General features: G+C 50.1%; 1 protein-coding gene across 1 annotated transcript in view; it reads left to right on the forward strand.

The window, feature by feature from the left end:
- The first annotated feature begins 429 nt into the window (after window positions 1–429).
- LOC113408217 (ATP-dependent RNA helicase DDX25-like) overlaps window positions 430–18,438 on the forward strand; it is a 27,318-nt gene continuing 9,309 nt past the window's right edge. Inside the window, exons 1-3 of the mRNA XM_026661391.1 lie at window positions 430–566; window positions 2,369–2,461; window positions 6,147–6,249. Coding sequence (XP_026517176.1) covers window positions 2,400–2,461; window positions 6,147–6,249 — 165 coding nt within the window. The 5' untranslated portion in view covers window positions 430–566; window positions 2,369–2,399. The remainder of the gene's footprint in view (window positions 567–2,368; window positions 2,462–6,146; window positions 6,250–18,438) is intronic.

Consider the following 18,438-nt stretch of genomic DNA (forward strand, 5'->3'; position numbering starts at 1 on the left):
CTTGGGGGAGGGAGTGTAAGAGTTCATTTGAGTTAAATGGAGTTTGCAACGTGAGCTATATTGGGCCAGGGAGTCTCTCATATTAGCCTGGGGAAGCACAACAGGTTTACAAATTAAGATGGGGATAGACTTAAATATTTGGCTGGGCTACAGGGGGTGGCACAGTGTTTTCTTTTTCCTCAAAGTGGGCATGTCTAGGGTTGCAATAATTCCATTGTTTGAGACAAAGCTATGTCGGTCCCATCATACTTTGCCACCTTGTGTGTGTTGACTTCATTTTTTTTCGTTCTTGGGGCTTGTGTTTACTTTTTTGTTTTAAAAACACTCTATTTCTAGCACTTACGAGAATTAAGCTGTGACTTTTATACAACCTGCCAGGTATGGTGAACTGTTCCCTTTCTTTCTTTCTTTTTTTCCCATGCTCACATAGTGGATTTAGCAGAAAATTCCCTTTTAAACAAGCTTATCCGGAAGTCTCTGGTAGAATCCAATCATCATGTTGAAGTCCTGCAGCGAGATCCCAGCTCCCCTCTCTTCTCAGTAAAAACCTTTGAAGAACTGCATCTGTGAGTAACTGGGACAGAACTACACACTGAAAAAGGGCAGTCAGATCAATGGGCCAGTAGTAACTACGTGGGGGTTTTAGTCATGTTCTGTCACGCAGTCTCCTTTGAATTTGGGAGTGATAGTACAATACAGTAAAAATCAAATACAGCTAAAACGGGGAAGACACGCAGACATACATTGAAGGATTCATCCGTTCCACTGTAGTGTGATCTTGTGAGACTAACATGTCCTGGTACCATATCCAAAAACCACATTGAAACACGATTGTAATCCACCCATATTTTAACACTGATTTTTAGATGCCATAGCTATAGACACCTTAAAGAGGTTTTTTTTCTTGCCAGTATGGAAAGGAAAAACAATCTATAGCTATAATGAAAACTGTTTTTAATGTTGGTAAATATATAGGCTAAAATAGTTCCTAAACATGGTTTAAGCATGTCAGTCTTTCCACACAACTATGATCCGACCATATTACAACATGGATTTTCACTGACGTTTCCTAACCACGTTTAAACATGGTTATTTTTGTGGTGTACCCAGGCCCTGATTAGGATTAGATGCAAGATTTCCAAGGGAAACCTGAAGGTGTCTAGGAAATGATGGTGTTACGCCAACAGATGAGTCTTCCTTCTGTCTGCTGGACTAGAGCCACAGCAAGGAACAGTTAGAACACGTCTAAATAAGCTTTAAAACCAAAACATGCTGATAATATGCTGCAAAAGATCTTGTAGTGATACCTCTCCCGAGCGTATGTGTGGTACCTGTGACAGAGTGTTGGGTTTGGTCAATATTTTGTATTTCCTAATAGAAGATGGATTGGGCAATAATTTGTTTCATGGTAAAGGACATAAAATAAATGGTAAAAGGTCACACCTAATTGCTTTCCTCAGCAGAATTGGGGATTGGTTGAATACAGCAAGTGGGGCTGAGATGTTTAGCATGTGAGAGACAGATATTAAACATTGGTAAAGCATCTTTGTATCCTCAGTGGCCCATCTCTTAAAGAATGCAGAGTCCCCCAAACCCTACTGAGTGCGTGAGTAATTGGATAAAACTGGTTTGGAAGGTAGGGTGGCAAGCCTGGATTGTGGTTGGGGTACCCTATCTATCTCTCTGGACTTGACAGCAGGGGCTGACTCTGACAAGAGACTGTCAGACAGAACAGGTCTTGCTTTTTAGACATTAAGATCTTTTTTCCTCTGACTCAACTGAGAATGTCCTATCCAGTTCAGCTAGATAGGTTTAAATATAAATAAATATAATGGAGATATCCTATCCTATCTCCTAGAACTGGAAGGGACCTTGAAAGGTCATCGAGTCCAGCCCCCTGCCTTCACTAGCAGGACCAAGTACTGATTTTGCCCCAGATCCCCAAGTGGCCCCCTCAAGGATTGAACTCACAACCCTGGGTTTAGCAGGCCAATGCTCAAACCACTGAGCTATCCCTCCCCCCAGGTTAAGCTAACCATTGCTTTTGTTTTAACTCCATTTTCTCTTGGCTTTTAATAAACCTTGTTTTTGTCACAAATACTCTTTTATCAGTAATTTCACATGCCTGAATGTCCTACTCAAGTTCCCGGACTGGAGAAAAAGACATGCGAAAAATCCCGTAACACATTTTATTTAGTAGGATTTGGAAATCTAATCATTGGTATGTTATGACCATATCTCAGATGAGGGTACACGATAGACTACATTCTTTGGAAAGAAGTATGCAGCCTAAAACAGTTTGAAAGCACTGTCCTAGGGCATCTCATCACTTGCTTGTTAATAGTTTGATTTTATCCTGGTTTGACAGGAAGAAAGAGTTATTACAGGGGATTTATGAAATGGGTTTCAACAGACCATCCAAGATACAGGAGACAGCGCTTCCTATGATGCTAGCTGACCCGTGAGTACTTGCAAAACAAGGTGTAAAACATGCTATTTGCATTTGTTCATTATTTTCATATTTCTGCCATTCTGGTCATAGGCATGGTTTGACTTCTATATTTGGGGGGGCAGGGCCTGGCGGGGCAGGGCCAGCTCCACATGGAGGGGCCCGAAGAGGGAGCGCCACCTCCACCCCAACTCACCTCAGCAGTCCACCCAGCCTGTCTGGGTTTGAGGGAGGGGTAGGGTGCAATAAAAAATTATAACTCAGTGTGCGTGGGGGGGGCGGCAACTCAAAAAGTTTGAAAACAGCTCAGGGTGCAGGGAGCGGATAACCGGGGTAGCTCAGGGTGCAGGCAGAGGATAGCTCAGGGCTGTGTGCTGGGAGGGCCCCGTGCTGGGACGGCCCCCCCTGTGGTCGCCGTTCCCAGAGGGCTCTTCCAGTCCTGCAGCTGAGTTCCCCTGCCCAGGCAGCTCTTACCAGCTGTATGAGCAGTCAAAGGGGGCTGAGAGCTGAGGAGCACCAGCAGGAGGAGGAGGAGGGGGGAGCCTCCGTGGCACCAGCCAGAGCAGCAGCCACCCTGCACTGCCTGGCTCCAGCTTCCCGCCTCTGCCCTGGAGTGGGGTATCGGAGGGGTGTGTGTGGAGCTGCCCCCCTCTGCTTATGGCAAGCCCCCCATGTCTCCCCCAGACTCTTCCCATGCTTCTGGTTCTCCTTCTCCCTGGCTGATCATACCGGCAATGCTTAATCTCCTTCCCTGACTCCTTATGTCTTGGTGTCACACTAGATTCCATTCAGTTTTTCCCATGGCGTAGTTTGGAGAGGAGTGGGGGGGGGGGGCATTGCCCTCCCGCAAATTGCAAGCGTTGGGTGACACACGAGGGGAGGGGGGACAGATTTCTGCCTTCCATTTGGCCCTGCTCCCTCCCCAGGCAAGCCCTGCTGCGCGAGACAGGCCCAAGCCCCCCTAGGGGAGCACGGAGGAATGTTTGGGTGGGGATGGGGGAGCAGTGACACCAGGTGCTTTACGTGGCCAGGTCAGTTTCCCCATGCAGGCTGCCTGCACAGCCTGGCCTTGCAGCAGCAATATCCCCTCGGACACAGCCCCTCCCTGCAGCCTGAGCTACCGTCCTCCTGGCACATAGCCCCTACCTACCCGCTGCCTGTACCTGGAGCTACACCCCTGCCAGCAGCACACAGCCTCTAGCTCCCCCTCCTACACCTTAAGGGGTTTTCCAACTTTTTGAGCTGAGGCCCTCCTTTTAGTTACAATTTTTGGTTGCATGTCCCTCCCCACCGCCAACCCAGAGAGGCTGGGTGGCCTGCTGAGGTGAGTCAGGGGATGGAGGTGCTGCTCTGTCCTGGGGCCTTGCCGTGTGGAGCTGGCCAGAGCCTCACAGAGTTGTTCAGGACCCCCTGCCTGCCTGCATAGTCTCCAGCTGCTGGCTGGCCCAGGTATGTCTACATGGAAATAAAAGCCCTGCAGCGCGGCCATGGCTGGCCCAGGTCATCTGATTTGGGCTTGTGGGGCTCAGGCTACGGAGATAAATATCACTGTGTGGATGTTCAGCCTCGGGTTGGAGCCTGAGCTCTGGGACTCTCCACCCATGCAGGGGTCCCAGAGCTCGGGCTCCAGCCTGGGCCGGAATGTTTACACGGCAGTGTTTCAGCCCCAGAGCCAGAACCTGAGCCCTGCAAGCCTGAGTCAGCTGACCCTCCCAGACCCACGATCTCAGTTAGACATTAACTCTTCCTTCTCTCCACATCAGGAGTCTAAACACTTGTCATTATCTTCTTGATAGCTCCAAAATCTGCCCATTCCTCACTTTGACCACTATAACCCTCTCCTATTTGACCTTTCCCCATCCTCTAGCCTGTCCAAAATGCTGCTGCCAACATAATCTTCCTCTCATCCTGCTTTGACTGTGTCATCTACTCCTGAGGGTATTCTGGGCCAAAAAAATTAAAATCCTGCACACAATATTTTAAAATTATACAATTTCTGTCAACAAATTTGTCAATAAATAAACGTGGAGGCTCCAGCATGCAGTGGGGAGCACAGCCACTGACTGCACAGAGGTAGATCACCCTGTGCCTGCCCTCCCACAGACATGGACTCGGTGGTAAAGTTGCACCCGACCCTAAACGCAAGGACTGGGACTGTCCAAAAAACACCCCTGGGCTCTGCCCCTCCATGCCAAGCACACTAGATGTAGGCAGGCAGGCTCAGCCTAGCAGGGTCCAAGGATGGGGGGAGCGCTTAGTGTAGGGAGATCCAGGCGTGGGGTAATAGGGTTCTGTGTGGGGCGATCTGGGTGCGGGCGGCTTGGGGGGGGGGTCCGGGTGCAAGGGAGATCTGGATGAACGGGCTTTTGAGGGGGGTGTTTCTGGGTGGAATCACAGTGGGACTCTGCAGGGGTGTCCAGGTCAAGTATCAGAGGGGTAGCCATGTTAGTCTGTATCCACAGGTGCTCTATGCGTCCAGGTCAGTCCAGGTAAAGGTGGTTGGAGCTCAGCGGGCGGGGGTAGGGGTCCAGGTGCTGGCTTGGTAGGGTGCGGTTCCGGGTGCTGGCTTGGTGCGGTTCAGTAGGGTGGGAGTCTGGGTGTGGGAGTCTAGTCAGGGTGGTGCAGGTGGGGTGGGGCTAGTTGGGGTGAGGATTTGACTGTGGAGGGCGGTCTGGGTGCAGGGGTGGGGTCCAAATGCAGGGAGGTGGGGCTCGGCGCGGGGCGGGAGTCTGGGTGCAGGGGGGCTCCGGATGCAGAGGGTGAGGCTTGTCGGGTGTTGGTTCAGGTTCAGGGGAGTCAGTGGGGAGGTTCTTGGTGCAGGGGGTGAGGCTTGGCAGTGCAATCTGGGTATGAGGTGGGTCTGGATGCATGGGGGTTGGCTGGATGGGAGAGCAGCTCCCCATACAATGACCCTTCCCCACCCCCCCATGGCCGAGGAGCAATGGGGGCAAGAAGAGGGTGGGGGGAGGTGCGGCGTTTCCTGCTGCTGGAGAGGTTTCTGGGGGTGGGTCTGACCCAGCCCTAGCCGCTCCTTGTAGGGGAAGAGGAAGTCCCGTCCTCCCCAGCCCAGTCAAGACTAGTAGCTGAGCCTGGCACAGGGTAGAAGCCACAGGCCGCGGCATCCCCAGCCCCTCCCTCCCAGTGATTTACCTCTCTGCTGGCTGCTCCGGGTGCCTGAAACAATGCACTCGTGCTGCAGGGGACTCTTGTGACTTCCCTGTCAGTCATTTTTCTGTGGGGAAGCAAAGAAATCTGTGGGGGACATGAATTCGGCACACATGCAGTGGCACAGAATTCCACCAGGAGTAGTCATCAACCCTCCACTGGCTTCCTGTCTCTCATAATATCCAGTCTGAGATACTCATCCTTTCTTTCAGGTCCTGAGTAATCTCCCATCCACCTGAATCTCTGTTTTGACTTCCTCCTGTACTTATCCCAAGTCTCTTCCCTTACTCCTCTGTCTCCCACATTCTGTTTTGTGCCTTGTGTTGTGCTGCGTGTACCTGGGACACATTTCCTGTCATCTTCTTTCTGTTTTTATAATCTCCTTTCGAGGCAATCCCTTTTTGTATATAATCCCCCCCATGTGCACACACCCTCTCTGTTTGGAGAACACCATGTACATTTAACAACACTACAAATGTTTTTGCAATTATAAAACCTATGCATAACTGAGTAAATTCTTATTGTTTTGCAGACCCCAAAATCTTATAGCACAGAGCCAGTCAGGGACAGGAAAAACTGCAGCTTTTGTCTTGGCCATGCTGAGCAGAATTAATGGTGCTGAAAAATTCCCCCAGGTACTACTGGTAGAAAGTTAAAGTGATCTGGGAGGAATAGCAATATATTGTCTTTCTTAAAGGGAAACCGCTTAAAGTCACAGTTTGAATGTGTTGCTACTGTTACTTGTACCATCTATGGTCACTGTAGTGGGAAAGTTAAATGACTTTTCCTTTCCATTTTCTTTGTGTGACAGCACTTTGTATATACTATTTTTCACGGATTCATCCGTGTAGTCGGTTTCCCCTGTTTGGGCCTGTCATGCAATTACAGGGGACAAACTTTTATTTGAAAATAGGAAGCTATGATTGTAGAGGGAGACATAGGTACTTGAAATTACTTTTAACTCCATTTTAAAAAAATGAATTAGGTTTCATGTTGTGTTTTTCTTTTCTTTTGGGGTTTGTGATGCTGCTGTAGTTGTGATATGCCAGCACTTCCAGTCTAACCTCTGTCCTTTATGGAAAATATCTTGGTTGTTCAGTCACTTTGGAACTTGATATATAGGCTGTTGGTCTGGATGCGCTTTGTAACAAAAATGGGTTTACATCTTAAGTTGTTTGCATTATAGAGCAGAAAACTGTTGAATGGTTTCAGATTAATATTGAAAGCTCCATCTGAAAGTATAACTTACAAATATAGCATGCATATTTCCTAATTGTGGCTTTAGACCAGGTTTGAAATACTTTGCATTTAAGTTTTGAGAAAACAGAGATGTTTGAAGAGCAATTACTGTGAGTTCATGATAGCTCTTTTCTGTAGTTTATTTTATAATTAAAATTCTTGTTCACATGAATATTCTTATTGGCTCAAGTGTCACTATTGAGTTCTTCGAGTGCTTGCTCATGTCCATTCCATATTAGGTGTGTGTGCTCGCCACATGCACCAGTGCTGGACGTTTTCCCCTCAGTGGTATCCGTAGGGGACCGGCTCTGGCGCCCCCTGGAGAGGCATGCAAATGCCGTGGTATAAGGGGCGCCGCCGGCTCCCCCCACCCTCAGTTCCTTCTTGCTGCCAGTGTCGGTGCTGGAACTTCTGCTGCTTCGGCTAGCATTTTGCTTTGTTCAGTGTTTTTCACGAATGTTTTCCTGTAAAATAGTTGTATATAGTTAATAGTTCTCTTAGTGTTAGTTCTGGTTAGTTGGTCCTGGACGGGACTTAGCCTAGGGATGGGGCATGCCCGGGTCCCCAGGCTTTAAGCCATGTGATGGTTGTAAGCAGCCTATGCCCATCAGTGACCCCGCACGTTAGTTGTTTAAGGTGTCAAGGCAGCGTTTCTCAGATGTGGCCACCAGGGGCTTTTCTTGCAGCCACAGCCTCCTGGGCAGTGATTTGGGAGAGAGGGGTGGGCAAAGCAGCAGCCCCTCCCCAGGGGCCACCAGCAGTGGTTGGGCCCTGCCCCTCTCTGGAGAAATACAAGCTGGAGGAGCAGGCAGTCAGTGAGTTCTCCACGTTCCCAGGGGTGGTGTATTTGGGCTTCAGCCCCGGAGGGGCAGACGGCGGGCTCCAGCCACGGGATTTCGGGCCCTATCCCCTGGATGTCCCATTGCCCCTGGCCCCCACTGCCTCTGTAGCCACCTCCCCATCCAGGGCTTAATTTGTCCCCGGGCTTGCCGGGGCTGAGTAAGTCTGCTGTGAAAAGTGATATTAACAAACATACAAATATCACTTTTCAGCTAGCAAGTCTTAAAAAAAAAAAGGGGAGGGGGCAAAAGAAACAAGAAAAAAGACAAGAACATTCAGAGTACCTTATTTGAGTTGCTATTCTGTTTAGGTCCAGTAAAGAATAGGCACAAGTACAAAAAATCCTACATGGATAAATTACAATGATTTGGACATGTATATGTGCATATTTATTTGTTTTTCCTAAAGTTAATTAAGTATTTTAGGAAAAATTGATAGGGTGGCGGCCACCGGCAAGAGTGGGTGGCCGCATTCTGAGGCCACCAAAAAATTTGTTGTGAGAACCCCTGTTCTAGGTGAAGGACACGTCAGCGACAAGTGTCGCATCTGTAAATCATTTAAACCCCGAACAAAAAAGGAGAGAGACAAACGTCTCAGGGCGCTCCTGATGGAGTCGGTGCTGACCCCGGCACTGTAGTAGAGGTCTGACTTGGCCCCGAATACCGCAGTGTCCGTGCGGAGCGCCCCGCTGGTGCCATCTACAAGCTGGCACTGATTCCCCCTCCCCAGCTCCGGCCAAGAAACCGAAGAGGACTGTGAGGGGAAGAGATGTCCCTGTGGGCGCTCCACTTCAGGTCAAAGTGCCTTCGATCGGAGATTTCAACAGCAGTACCCCTATGGGCTGCGCACGCCTCTCGAGCTGTCAGTGTTTGAATAGCGCGTGCACAGCCCGGGCTCCTCCGTTCCATCTCTACCGTCCCCGGCTAGAGATGGAGTTCAGCCGTGCTCTTTGTGATTTAGCTAGTTAGTTTGTTTCTTAGTTTATTTAGACAGTTTTAGTCGTTACAGTTAATATTTAGGTAAGATACATTAGCTGTGTGTGTTTGTTTGTTTATTTATTTATTTATAAACATTAAAAAAAACCCTCTGCGGTTACGGACATGCCTGGCTCCCCAGGCTTCAAGAGATGTGCCTCCTGTAATGATGCCATCCCCATCTCGGATGGTCAGTCGCAGTGTGTATGCTGTTTGGGGGAGTCTCATGTACCCCAAAAATGCATCCACTGTACCAAGCTGAAAACGCAGACCTGCAAGGACAGGGAGTTCAGACTTAAAATTCTCCTGTTGGAAAACTCCCTCAGACTTGCATCTGATCCTGGCCACCAAACCTCTGTGACACCCTCCAGAGACAAAGGCAAAGCAAAAAAATGGCCAACTTCCTCCCCCCTCGGGCCGCTCCTCAGGGTAGAAGTCTAAACCGGCTCTCCTGTCTCCGGCAACCGCCGCTCCGCGGCTTAGTACCTTTGACTCGGCAGGCACCTCAGGCACCGACTGTGAGTCGGCTGCCCCACTACCCGGTGCCAAGGCTCAGGGCTTTCAGTTGCCCGCCTCTTTCAGCTCTTCCTCGGCCACCTCTGTCAGTACGGTGCCAAGAATACAAGTGGCAGCTGCGGCACCATCCTTTGATCATGCGGTGCCGCTTTTGCAGCCAATGCTCCCGGCACCAAGCCTCCTGATGTCTCCAGCCTCCCTAACAGTTCCTACCTCAGGGGCACCTACTCCTCTGAGGCAGCTTGCACCCCCGGGACACCCTTCGGTGCATCAGCAGATGCCCCAGCAGACTCTGCCTCCAGCATCTACACCAGCCCCTTGTCAGTCAGCTCCACCTCAGTTTTTACATCCAGGGGAATTAAGGGTGTCCCATGCCCCTGAGTCTCCTCTTCTCGGCACTAATCTGTCACTGAGACCTTCAGCACCCTACCTTCAGTACTCCCCTACTGCTTCAATTCTCTCAGATGAGGAGGAGGAAGAGGAATATGATGAACAGATGTTTTCCTCTCAATATTTCCCCTGCAACTGGGAGACACATTACAACGCAGTCTCCATATCCTACCGGCTACCCACGCTGGTATGGCAATCCCTGGATGGGACCATCTATGCCCCTCCCGGGGCAATGGCCACACTGGGGTTCATGGAACTACACCACAACACACTCAGGTGTTCCCCGGGCTGCCCGGAGGAAAGTTGTCAGATCCTCCCCACTGCCAGCTTACACTGAAACCCAGATAAGACCTGAAGTGGCCGTCCCGCCTGCAGAGGATACTGCCCTGCACCCTCTTCTACAGCGATACCACCACAAGACGCCATGGTACCCCCACCACCTCCCGCTACTGATGAGCTCGCTCACTTTCAAGAATTGTTTCACAGAGTAGCAGAGGAGCTCAAGATTACCCTGGAGGAGGTACCTGAAACACACCACGAGCTTACCAACATCTTGCAAGCTATGACCTCCTCCAAAATAGCCCTACCAATGAATGGGGCCATTATGGAACCTGCTAAAACTATCTGGCAGACCCCGGCCACGATAACCCCCCCTCCCCCCAGCAAGAGACTGGACTGCAAATATTTTGTCCCGTCTAAGGGTTCTGAATTTCTATTTACACACCCCTCACCTAATTCTCTAGTGGTTGATGCGGCCAACCAGAAAAATAAATACCAACACTTCAGATCCACCCCATCTGACAAAGATAAAAAGAGACTGGACTCTGGGCGCAAAGTGTATGCCTCTTCCACTTTGCAATTTAGAGTAGCAAACTATGTGGCGCTCTAAGCAAAATATGACCACAAAAATTATGCTAAAGTAATGCAATTTATTGATGATGTGTCGGAAGATAAATGACAACAATTTAAAGCAGTGGTGTCCGAGGGCCAATTGATCTCTTGGACAGCTCTTCAAGCCGCCCTCGATGCTGCGGATGCAGCGGCGAGATCCACAGCCATGGTCATTGTCATGCGGCGTGCCTCATGGTTTGCTTCTTCCTCCTTTCCCAAGGAGATACAGAACACTGTCAAAGATCTCCCCTTTGATGAGGACAAGTTCTTCGCCTCTGCGACCAATGAGGTCCTTCACTCCATGAAGGACTCACGTGCCACACTCCGATCCTTAGGCATCCAAACACCTGTCACAAAGAAGAGACAATATAGATATCAGCCATACCAACGACTGCGTTACCATACCTTTGTGCAACATCCACCTTTAAGGCAATATGATATACAACAACAACATAGACCCAGGAACCAACGACGTCGCCCTCCGCAAACAACAGCACCCCACCCTCCTAACCCAAATAAACAAATTTGAAGTCTTGGTCGAGGGTATAGAAAACGTCGCACCTTCTCCAGCACCGACTCCAACCATCCATTTCTTTGGACACTGTTTGCGTCCGTTCCTTGCCAACTGGGAAACCATCACTATGGACAGATGGGTCCCGGAAATTATCAGATCGGGTTATGCCATCTCCTTCCTCTCTTTACCTCCCGCCCCCCCTCCCACCCCATCCCTCTTCAGGGACCCCTCTCACAAACAATTGCTCCGTCAGGAGGTACAACACCTCATGCATCTTGGAGCAATAGAGGAGGTACCCCCTCAACACAGAGGGAAAGGCTTTTACTCCCACTACTTCTTGACGGAAAAGAAAAACTGCAGATGGCGCCCTAGCCTCGATCTTCGACGTTTGAACAAGTTAATCAAGAAACAGAAATTCAGGATCGTTACTCTCCCAGTGATAATTCTGACGCTGGAGCATGGAGATTGGTTTTCAACCCTCAACCTCCAAGATGCATATTTCCATGTCTCTATCCACCCTGCCCATCAACCTTTCCTCAGATTTGCCGTGGGAGTGCAACACTACCAATACAGAGTCCTCCCATTTGGCCTCTCCACCGCACCACATGTCTTCTCGAAGGTGCTAGCAGTTGTAGTAGCACATCTCAGGGAAAAAAGGGATCCTCATTTTTCCTTACCTGGACGATTGTCTCCTCAAGTTCCCCACTCAATTAGAAGCGAACCATGCAACTTTTACAACCCTTCACTGCTTCCACACCTTAGGTCTGCAAATAAACAAAAACAAATCTACCTTACAACCTACCCAACAAATTGACTTCATCGGTGCCCAGCGTGATTCCACCACTGGTCTTGCATCTCTTCCCCAGGACAGGTTCCACACAATGGGCACTCTTATTACCCAGATACATGCCAGCTCACAGACTACAGTCCGAGACTCCCTGCAGCTCTTAGGACACATGGCCGCTTGTACATTTGTGGTCGCAAATGCTCGCCTGTACATGCGATGCCTTCAGGGTTGGCTAGCCATGGTATACAAACCAAACACGCACAGGCTAAACAAGTTACTAACTATGCCCCAGAAAGTCACGGACTCACTTCTGTGGTGGACCTCTCCCATCAATCTCTGTACCAGGATTCCCTTCCGACAAGATCCCCCTTCAATTACCATCACTACAGATGCCTTCCTCACAGGATGGGGAGCACACATGGGCCACCTCACCACTCAGTGCCTCTGGTCTGCTTCGGAAACCAAGCTTCACATAAATTTGCTAACGCTCAGGGCCATACGCAATGCCTGCCTCCATTTCCTTCCATCATCCAAAACTGCCGAATTCGAATCATGACCGACAACATCGCATGCATGTTTTATGTCAACAGACGGGGGAGCCCGGTCCCACTCCCTCTGCACAGAGGCGGTAAAACTTTGGAACTGGTGCCTTCAACACAATATCCATCTCTCCGCCTCATACCTGCCAGGTTCTCAGAACACCACCGCAGAGGAGCTCAGCCAATCGTTCCCCATACAGCATGAGTGGGAACTCAACGACACCATTCTTTCCAACATTTTCCAGACCTGGGGTTATCCCCAACTGGATCTATTTGCCACAGCAACAAACAAAAAATGCCTGACATTCTGCTCCAGAGCAGGCCTGGGGAAACACTCACGGGGAGACGCCTTGATGCTCCCATGGACCCAAACTCTCATGTATGCATTCCCACCAATGCCTCTATTGAACAGAGTAATTCAGAAGATAAGTGTGATGTTGCACTTTATATGATTTTATAAATAGATGCTAATGAGTGAATATAATGTAACTGGAATATGCTTTATGCAAAAGGTCTTTTGTAAGGTATTATTACAAAGCTTATAATTTACTGAGTGTGGTTATTCTGTTTGTATAAATGTATCACTTTTGTATCTAAAACTAGAAATATGAAATATAACTCTGAGGGCCTATTGTAATTATGCAAAGCGTGGGCCATTAATGGTGGTTTAGAATCTTGATGGCTCCTATCAACCAGAACAATTGACTGTGGATGGCTCTGTTTGCAGGCAAGCCTTCCTGTAAGTCAGGCTGGGAGGAAGAAAGGCTTGAAGTCTTACAGTGACATGTGATCATGTCACCTGAACTGGAATCCATCTTTAACCTGGTATCTTTCCATTGAGAAGGAGGGAGTGGGAACCCAGAGAGGGACAAAGGATCCCCGCCTTATGCAAAAGATATATAAATGGGTGGAACAGAACAAAGGGGGAGCCTTCATGAAGAATTCCCTAGCTACCACCTGAGCTGGAACAAGAGCTGTACCAGGGGAAAGAATTGTGCCCAGTAGCGTAGCTAGTGGGGTGCAGGGGAAGCAGCCGCTTCCCCTCAGCACATTTTTCAAAAGCGGCGCCTTAGGGGTTACCTTATATGGTGCCAGCGGGCGGGGCCCGCTCCTCTCTGAAGGGCAGCACGGCCGGAGGAGCCATGGGGGGGGTGGCGGGCGCGTCCGGAGGAGCATGCCAGGCGGCCAGGTAGAGAGCGGGGACGGGCTGCGCTGCTGGGCCCGTTCGGGTCCGGAGCTCTCGGGCCGGGCCGGGGGGAGGGGAAGCATGCGCGGCGGCGGGGCTGGGCTGGGTGCGTGCCGCCTGGCAATAGAGGGGCCGGCGGCCGGGGGGAGAAGCGGCGAGGGGGGAGGAGGCTGGGCGCCTTGGCAGCAGCCTTGAGGGAAAGGCCCCGTTTGGCTGGGCTCAGTGCTGCCGGCCGCTCCGCTGAGAACGGCCCGGCTCAGCGCACCCGTGGCGGGGGAGGGGGCGGAGGAGGAGAGAGGGCGCTCGGCCGCCCTGGGAGCGGGAGGAGGGGGGGCAGAGGTTGCTCGCCGCCGCTCGCCCTTCCCCGCTGCATCTTTCATGGAAGCAACATGGGGATGCTGGCGCAGCACCGCTGCGTAGCTCCCCTTGGCCCACTCCTGCTGCTCCTGCTGCTGGCTGCCCCCACCGCCCACAGCTACGGCTTCCCGCAGGGCCACAGTACTACACGGGAGTACCGGCCCAGCACCTGCCCCCCGGGCTGCCCCTCTCTCCCTCGGGGCAAGGCGTGGGGGGGCTGGCGAGCACCTGGGTCCGGCACCCTCCCCGCGCTGCCCCGTGGAGGAGCGGCGGGGGTAGGTTAGGTAGGTGCCCGAGTGGCGTGGGCATAGCAGCTCCCCAGGTTTCAAGGAAGATGCCTCCAAAAGTGAGGTGTGGGGACAGCCCCTTGGGAGGGTGGGGTCCCGGGACGCTGCCGAGCGCTGCTCCGGGGGATGGGTCCAAGGGGGAGGTGGCGCGGCCGGAGGAGCGATGGGTGGGGGCGCAGCGCGGCCGGAGGAACCAGCCAAGGGGGGGAGGGGCGCGGAGCAGCCGGAGGAGTAGCCAAGGGGGTGTGTGGCCAGAGGAAGAGCCAAGGGGGGGCGCCTTTTTTATGTTTGCTCCCCCTGCTCTTAAAACCTGGTGTGATGTTATTGACATAAACTGGGACCATATAGATCATTGTTGCAACCAAGGTCCTGTAGTGGCACCCAAATCTTGTATAAAGGGGGTCGAATGGGGTGTCTAAGACAAGGTTATGGTTTACTGGTTATGATTATGCTGTCTATATGTGTGTATCAGTTTTGTAGTTGAAGTTATGAATATTGGCTCTATACTGTCTGTATGGCAAACTTATGCTATGCTTCTGGGTGACATCCCAGACAAGCTGGGATTAGCTCTGCCTAGCCTGCTTGATGGCCCATTAAGGACCATCAGCTATACAATGGACCCATTGAGAGAAGGCAAATATGCCTTCAGACTCAGCAAAGTATGCAGGGACTGGCCCATGTGACTCCAGGCTCCATTTTGCTGTAATTTTCCACAGTAAGAACAAAGAGGTGTTCTTACACCTGAAAAAGACTATATAAGGCTGAGGCCTCATCTCCATTTTGTCTTCAATCCTGCTTCATACCTCTGGAAGGACTTTGCTACAAGCTGAAGCTTTGAACAAAGGACTGAATGACCCATCCCAGCGGGGGATGTATTCCAGAGACTTGATTTGAACCTGCAGTTTATTCTATCGCTGCTGCAAGCCTGAACCAAGAACTTTGCCATTACTATTATGTAATCGATTCCATGTAACCAATTCTAACTCTCATCTCTATCTTTTTTCTTTTATCAATAAACCTTTAGATTTTAGATTCTAAAGGATTGGCAACAGCGTGATTTGTGGATAAGATCTGATTTGTATATTGACCTGGGTCTGGGTCTTGGTCCTTTGGGATCAGGAGAACCTTTTTTCTTTTATTGGGGTATTGGTTTTCATAACTATTTGTCCCCATAACGAGTGGCACTGGTGGTGATACTGGGAAACTGGAGTGTCTAAGGAGATTGCTTGTGAGACTTGTGGTTAGCCAGTGGGGTGAGACCGAAGTCCTCTTAGACTGGCTGGTTTGGTTTGCCTTAGAGGTGAAAAAACCCCAGCCTTGGGCTGTAACTGCCCTGTTTAAGCAATTTGTCCTGAGTTGGCACTCTCAGTTGGGTCCCGCCAGAATCGCATCGTCACACCTGGCTACGCCACTGATTGTGCCCAGGCCTGAAAGGTGTCCAGTCTGAGGAAAAAACTTACTAAAGCATCTCTAAAGATGAGATTATCTGTATTTAGTTTGATTAGACATAGATTTGAGTGTTTTATTTTATTTTGCTTGGTAAATTACTTTGTTCTGTCTGTTACTACTTAAAACCACTTAAATCCTACTTTCTGTATTTAATAAAATTACTTTTTACTTATTAATTAACTCAGAGTATGTGTTAATACCTGGGTGGACAAACAGCTGTGCATATCTCTCTATCAGTGTTATAGAGAGCAAACAATTTATGAGTTTACCCTGTATAAGCTTTATGCAGGGTAAAACGGATTTATTTGGGTTTAGATCCCATTGGGAGTTGGGCGTCTAAGTGTTAAAGACAAAAACACTTCTGTAAGCTGCTTTCAGTTAAGCCTACAGCTGTTAGGGGATGTGGTTCAGACCCTGGGTCTGGGTTTGCAGCAGGCTAGCGGGTCTGGCTCAAACCAGGCAGGGCACTAAAGTCCTAAGCTGACAGGGCAAAAAGGCAGGGGCAAAGGTAGTCTTAACACATCAGGTGGCAGCTCCCAAGGGTGGTTCTGTGATCCAACCCATCGCAATAAGAATAGACACAGCCAACATCATTCTCATAGTCCCAGCATGGCCCAGACAACCGTGGTATCCCTTTCTCATGCGCATGTCGGTCAAACCACCCATCCCCCTTCCCCTGCTCAGCAACCTCCTATCACAACGCCGTGGACAGCTATTTCACCCCGACGTACAATGTCTCCTGGCTAATCAGTGGATCTCTAATAAGGAGTTAACCTGTTTGGACCAAGTGCGCACTGTCTTGCTACACAGCAGAACACACAACACGCACACTACCTACCTGCATAAATAGAAACGGTTCACATCTTGGTGTGCTGACAAACAGACCTCTCCAGTTTCTGCCTCACTCCCAATGATACTAGATTACCTGCTACACCTTAAAACATCTGGCCTCTCCATGAGCTCACTCAAGGTCCACCTTGGGGCAATCACCGCTTTTCACCATAAGATTGACAGTGCTACAGTCTTTGCCCATCCAATCACCAAAAGGTACCTGAAGGGTACCCAGACGTTATACCCAGATGTGAAACCGCCTGCTACACCCTGGGACCTACACCTAGTCCTCAAAGCCCTGATGGATAAACCCTCTGAACTAATGGCTACCTGCTCCCTTCTCCCCCTATCCATGAAGACCGCCTTCCTCATAGCAATCATGTCTGCCAGACGAGTAGGAGAAATGGGAGTGCTTATGGCAGACCCTCCATATACCACATTCTTCCGTGATAAGGTCGCACTCCACACGCATCCAAAGTTCCTACCTAAAATACACTCTTCCTTTCACCTCAATGAACCTATACACCTACCAACATTTTCCACAAAACCTCACACTAATGCCTTTGAAACAGCAGTGCACACTCTTGATGTTCGCAGAGCACTGTCCTTTTACCTGGATAGAACAAAACCGTTTAGAAAATCCCCCTGATTTTTTGTCTCCACTACTCAGTGCTCACAGGGAAATGCTATCTCTACACAGAGACTTTCCAAATGGATTGCTGACTGCATACGCCTTTGTTACCAACTGAGGCAAATACACCCTCCTACATCAATTAGGACACACTCTACTAGAGCTGTCTCCATCTCCACGGCCTTTCTCCATAATGTTCTGCTGTCTGACATATGTAAGGCAGCTACCTGGGCATTGAACCTTCCCTTCGCCAATCACTACGCTCTCATCCACGCTGCAGCGTCCGACACCAGAATGGGTAGAGCTGTCTTGTTAACAGCCTTCTTGCCGGATCCGAAGTCCCAACCATCCTAAGTCACCTGAAGTGGAGCACCCACAGGGACATCTCTCGCAGAAGAAGAGGAGGTTACTCACCCTGTGCAGTAACTGATGTTCTTCGAGATGAGTGTCCCTGTGGGTGCTCCACTACCTGCCCTCTTCCCCTCTACTTCGGAATTCGGAACGCACTCCATTGTAAAGGAGGAACTGAGGAGCCCAGGCCATGCACGTGCTATTCAAACACTGACAGCTTGAGAGGCAGACACAGCGCGTGCACGGCCCGTAGGGGTACTGGTGTAGAAATCTCCGATCGAAGGTGCTGGGACGCACCTTGACCTGAAGTGGAGCACCCACAGGGACACTCATCTCAAAGTACGTCAGTTACTGCACAGGGTGAGTAACCTCCTCTTCCCGTAAGGGAAAGGGGAGGGCTGGAGGAGAGCTAAGACCTGTGTTGGGCAGCTCAACACCTCTGTCAGGGAGTCGGGCCCCAGCTCAAGTCGAGAGGTCTAGCCCTTCCTGCACCATGTCTGCCACGCCGGACATTCATAGAATCATAGAATATCAGGGTTGGAAGGGACGTCAGGAGGTATCTAGTCCAACTCCCTACTCAAAGCAGGACCAATCCTCAACTAAATCATCCCAGCCAGGGCTTTGTCAAGCCTGACCTTAAAAACCTCTAAGGAAGGAGATTCCACCACTTTCCTAGGGTAACCCATTCCAGTGCTTCACCACACTCCTAGTGAAAAGGTTTTTCCTAATATCCAACCTAAACCTCTCCCACTGCAACTTGAGACCATTATTCCTTGTTCTGTCATCTGCTACCACTGAGAACAGTCTAGATCCATCTTCTTTGGAACCCCCTTTCACGTAGTTGAAGGCTGCTATCAAATCCCCCCTCATTCTTCTCTTCTGCAGACTAAATAATCCCAGTTCCCTCAGACTTGGAAGAGTAATGTTACAGATCATAAAGAGCTATCACTTATTGAAGTCACTATTCTCATCCATGCTGGCTAAACTAGGGTTACCATATTTGAACTTTCAAAAAAGAGGACACTCCGGGGGGGGGGGGGGG

This window comes from Terrapene carolina, unplaced genomic scaffold (genome assembly GCF_002925995.2).
Source record: "Terrapene carolina triunguis isolate 2854851 unplaced genomic scaffold, T_m_triunguis-2.0 Scaffold1080, whole genome shotgun sequence".
Classification (NCBI taxonomy): Eukaryota; Metazoa; Chordata; order Testudines; family Emydidae; genus Terrapene; species Terrapene triunguis.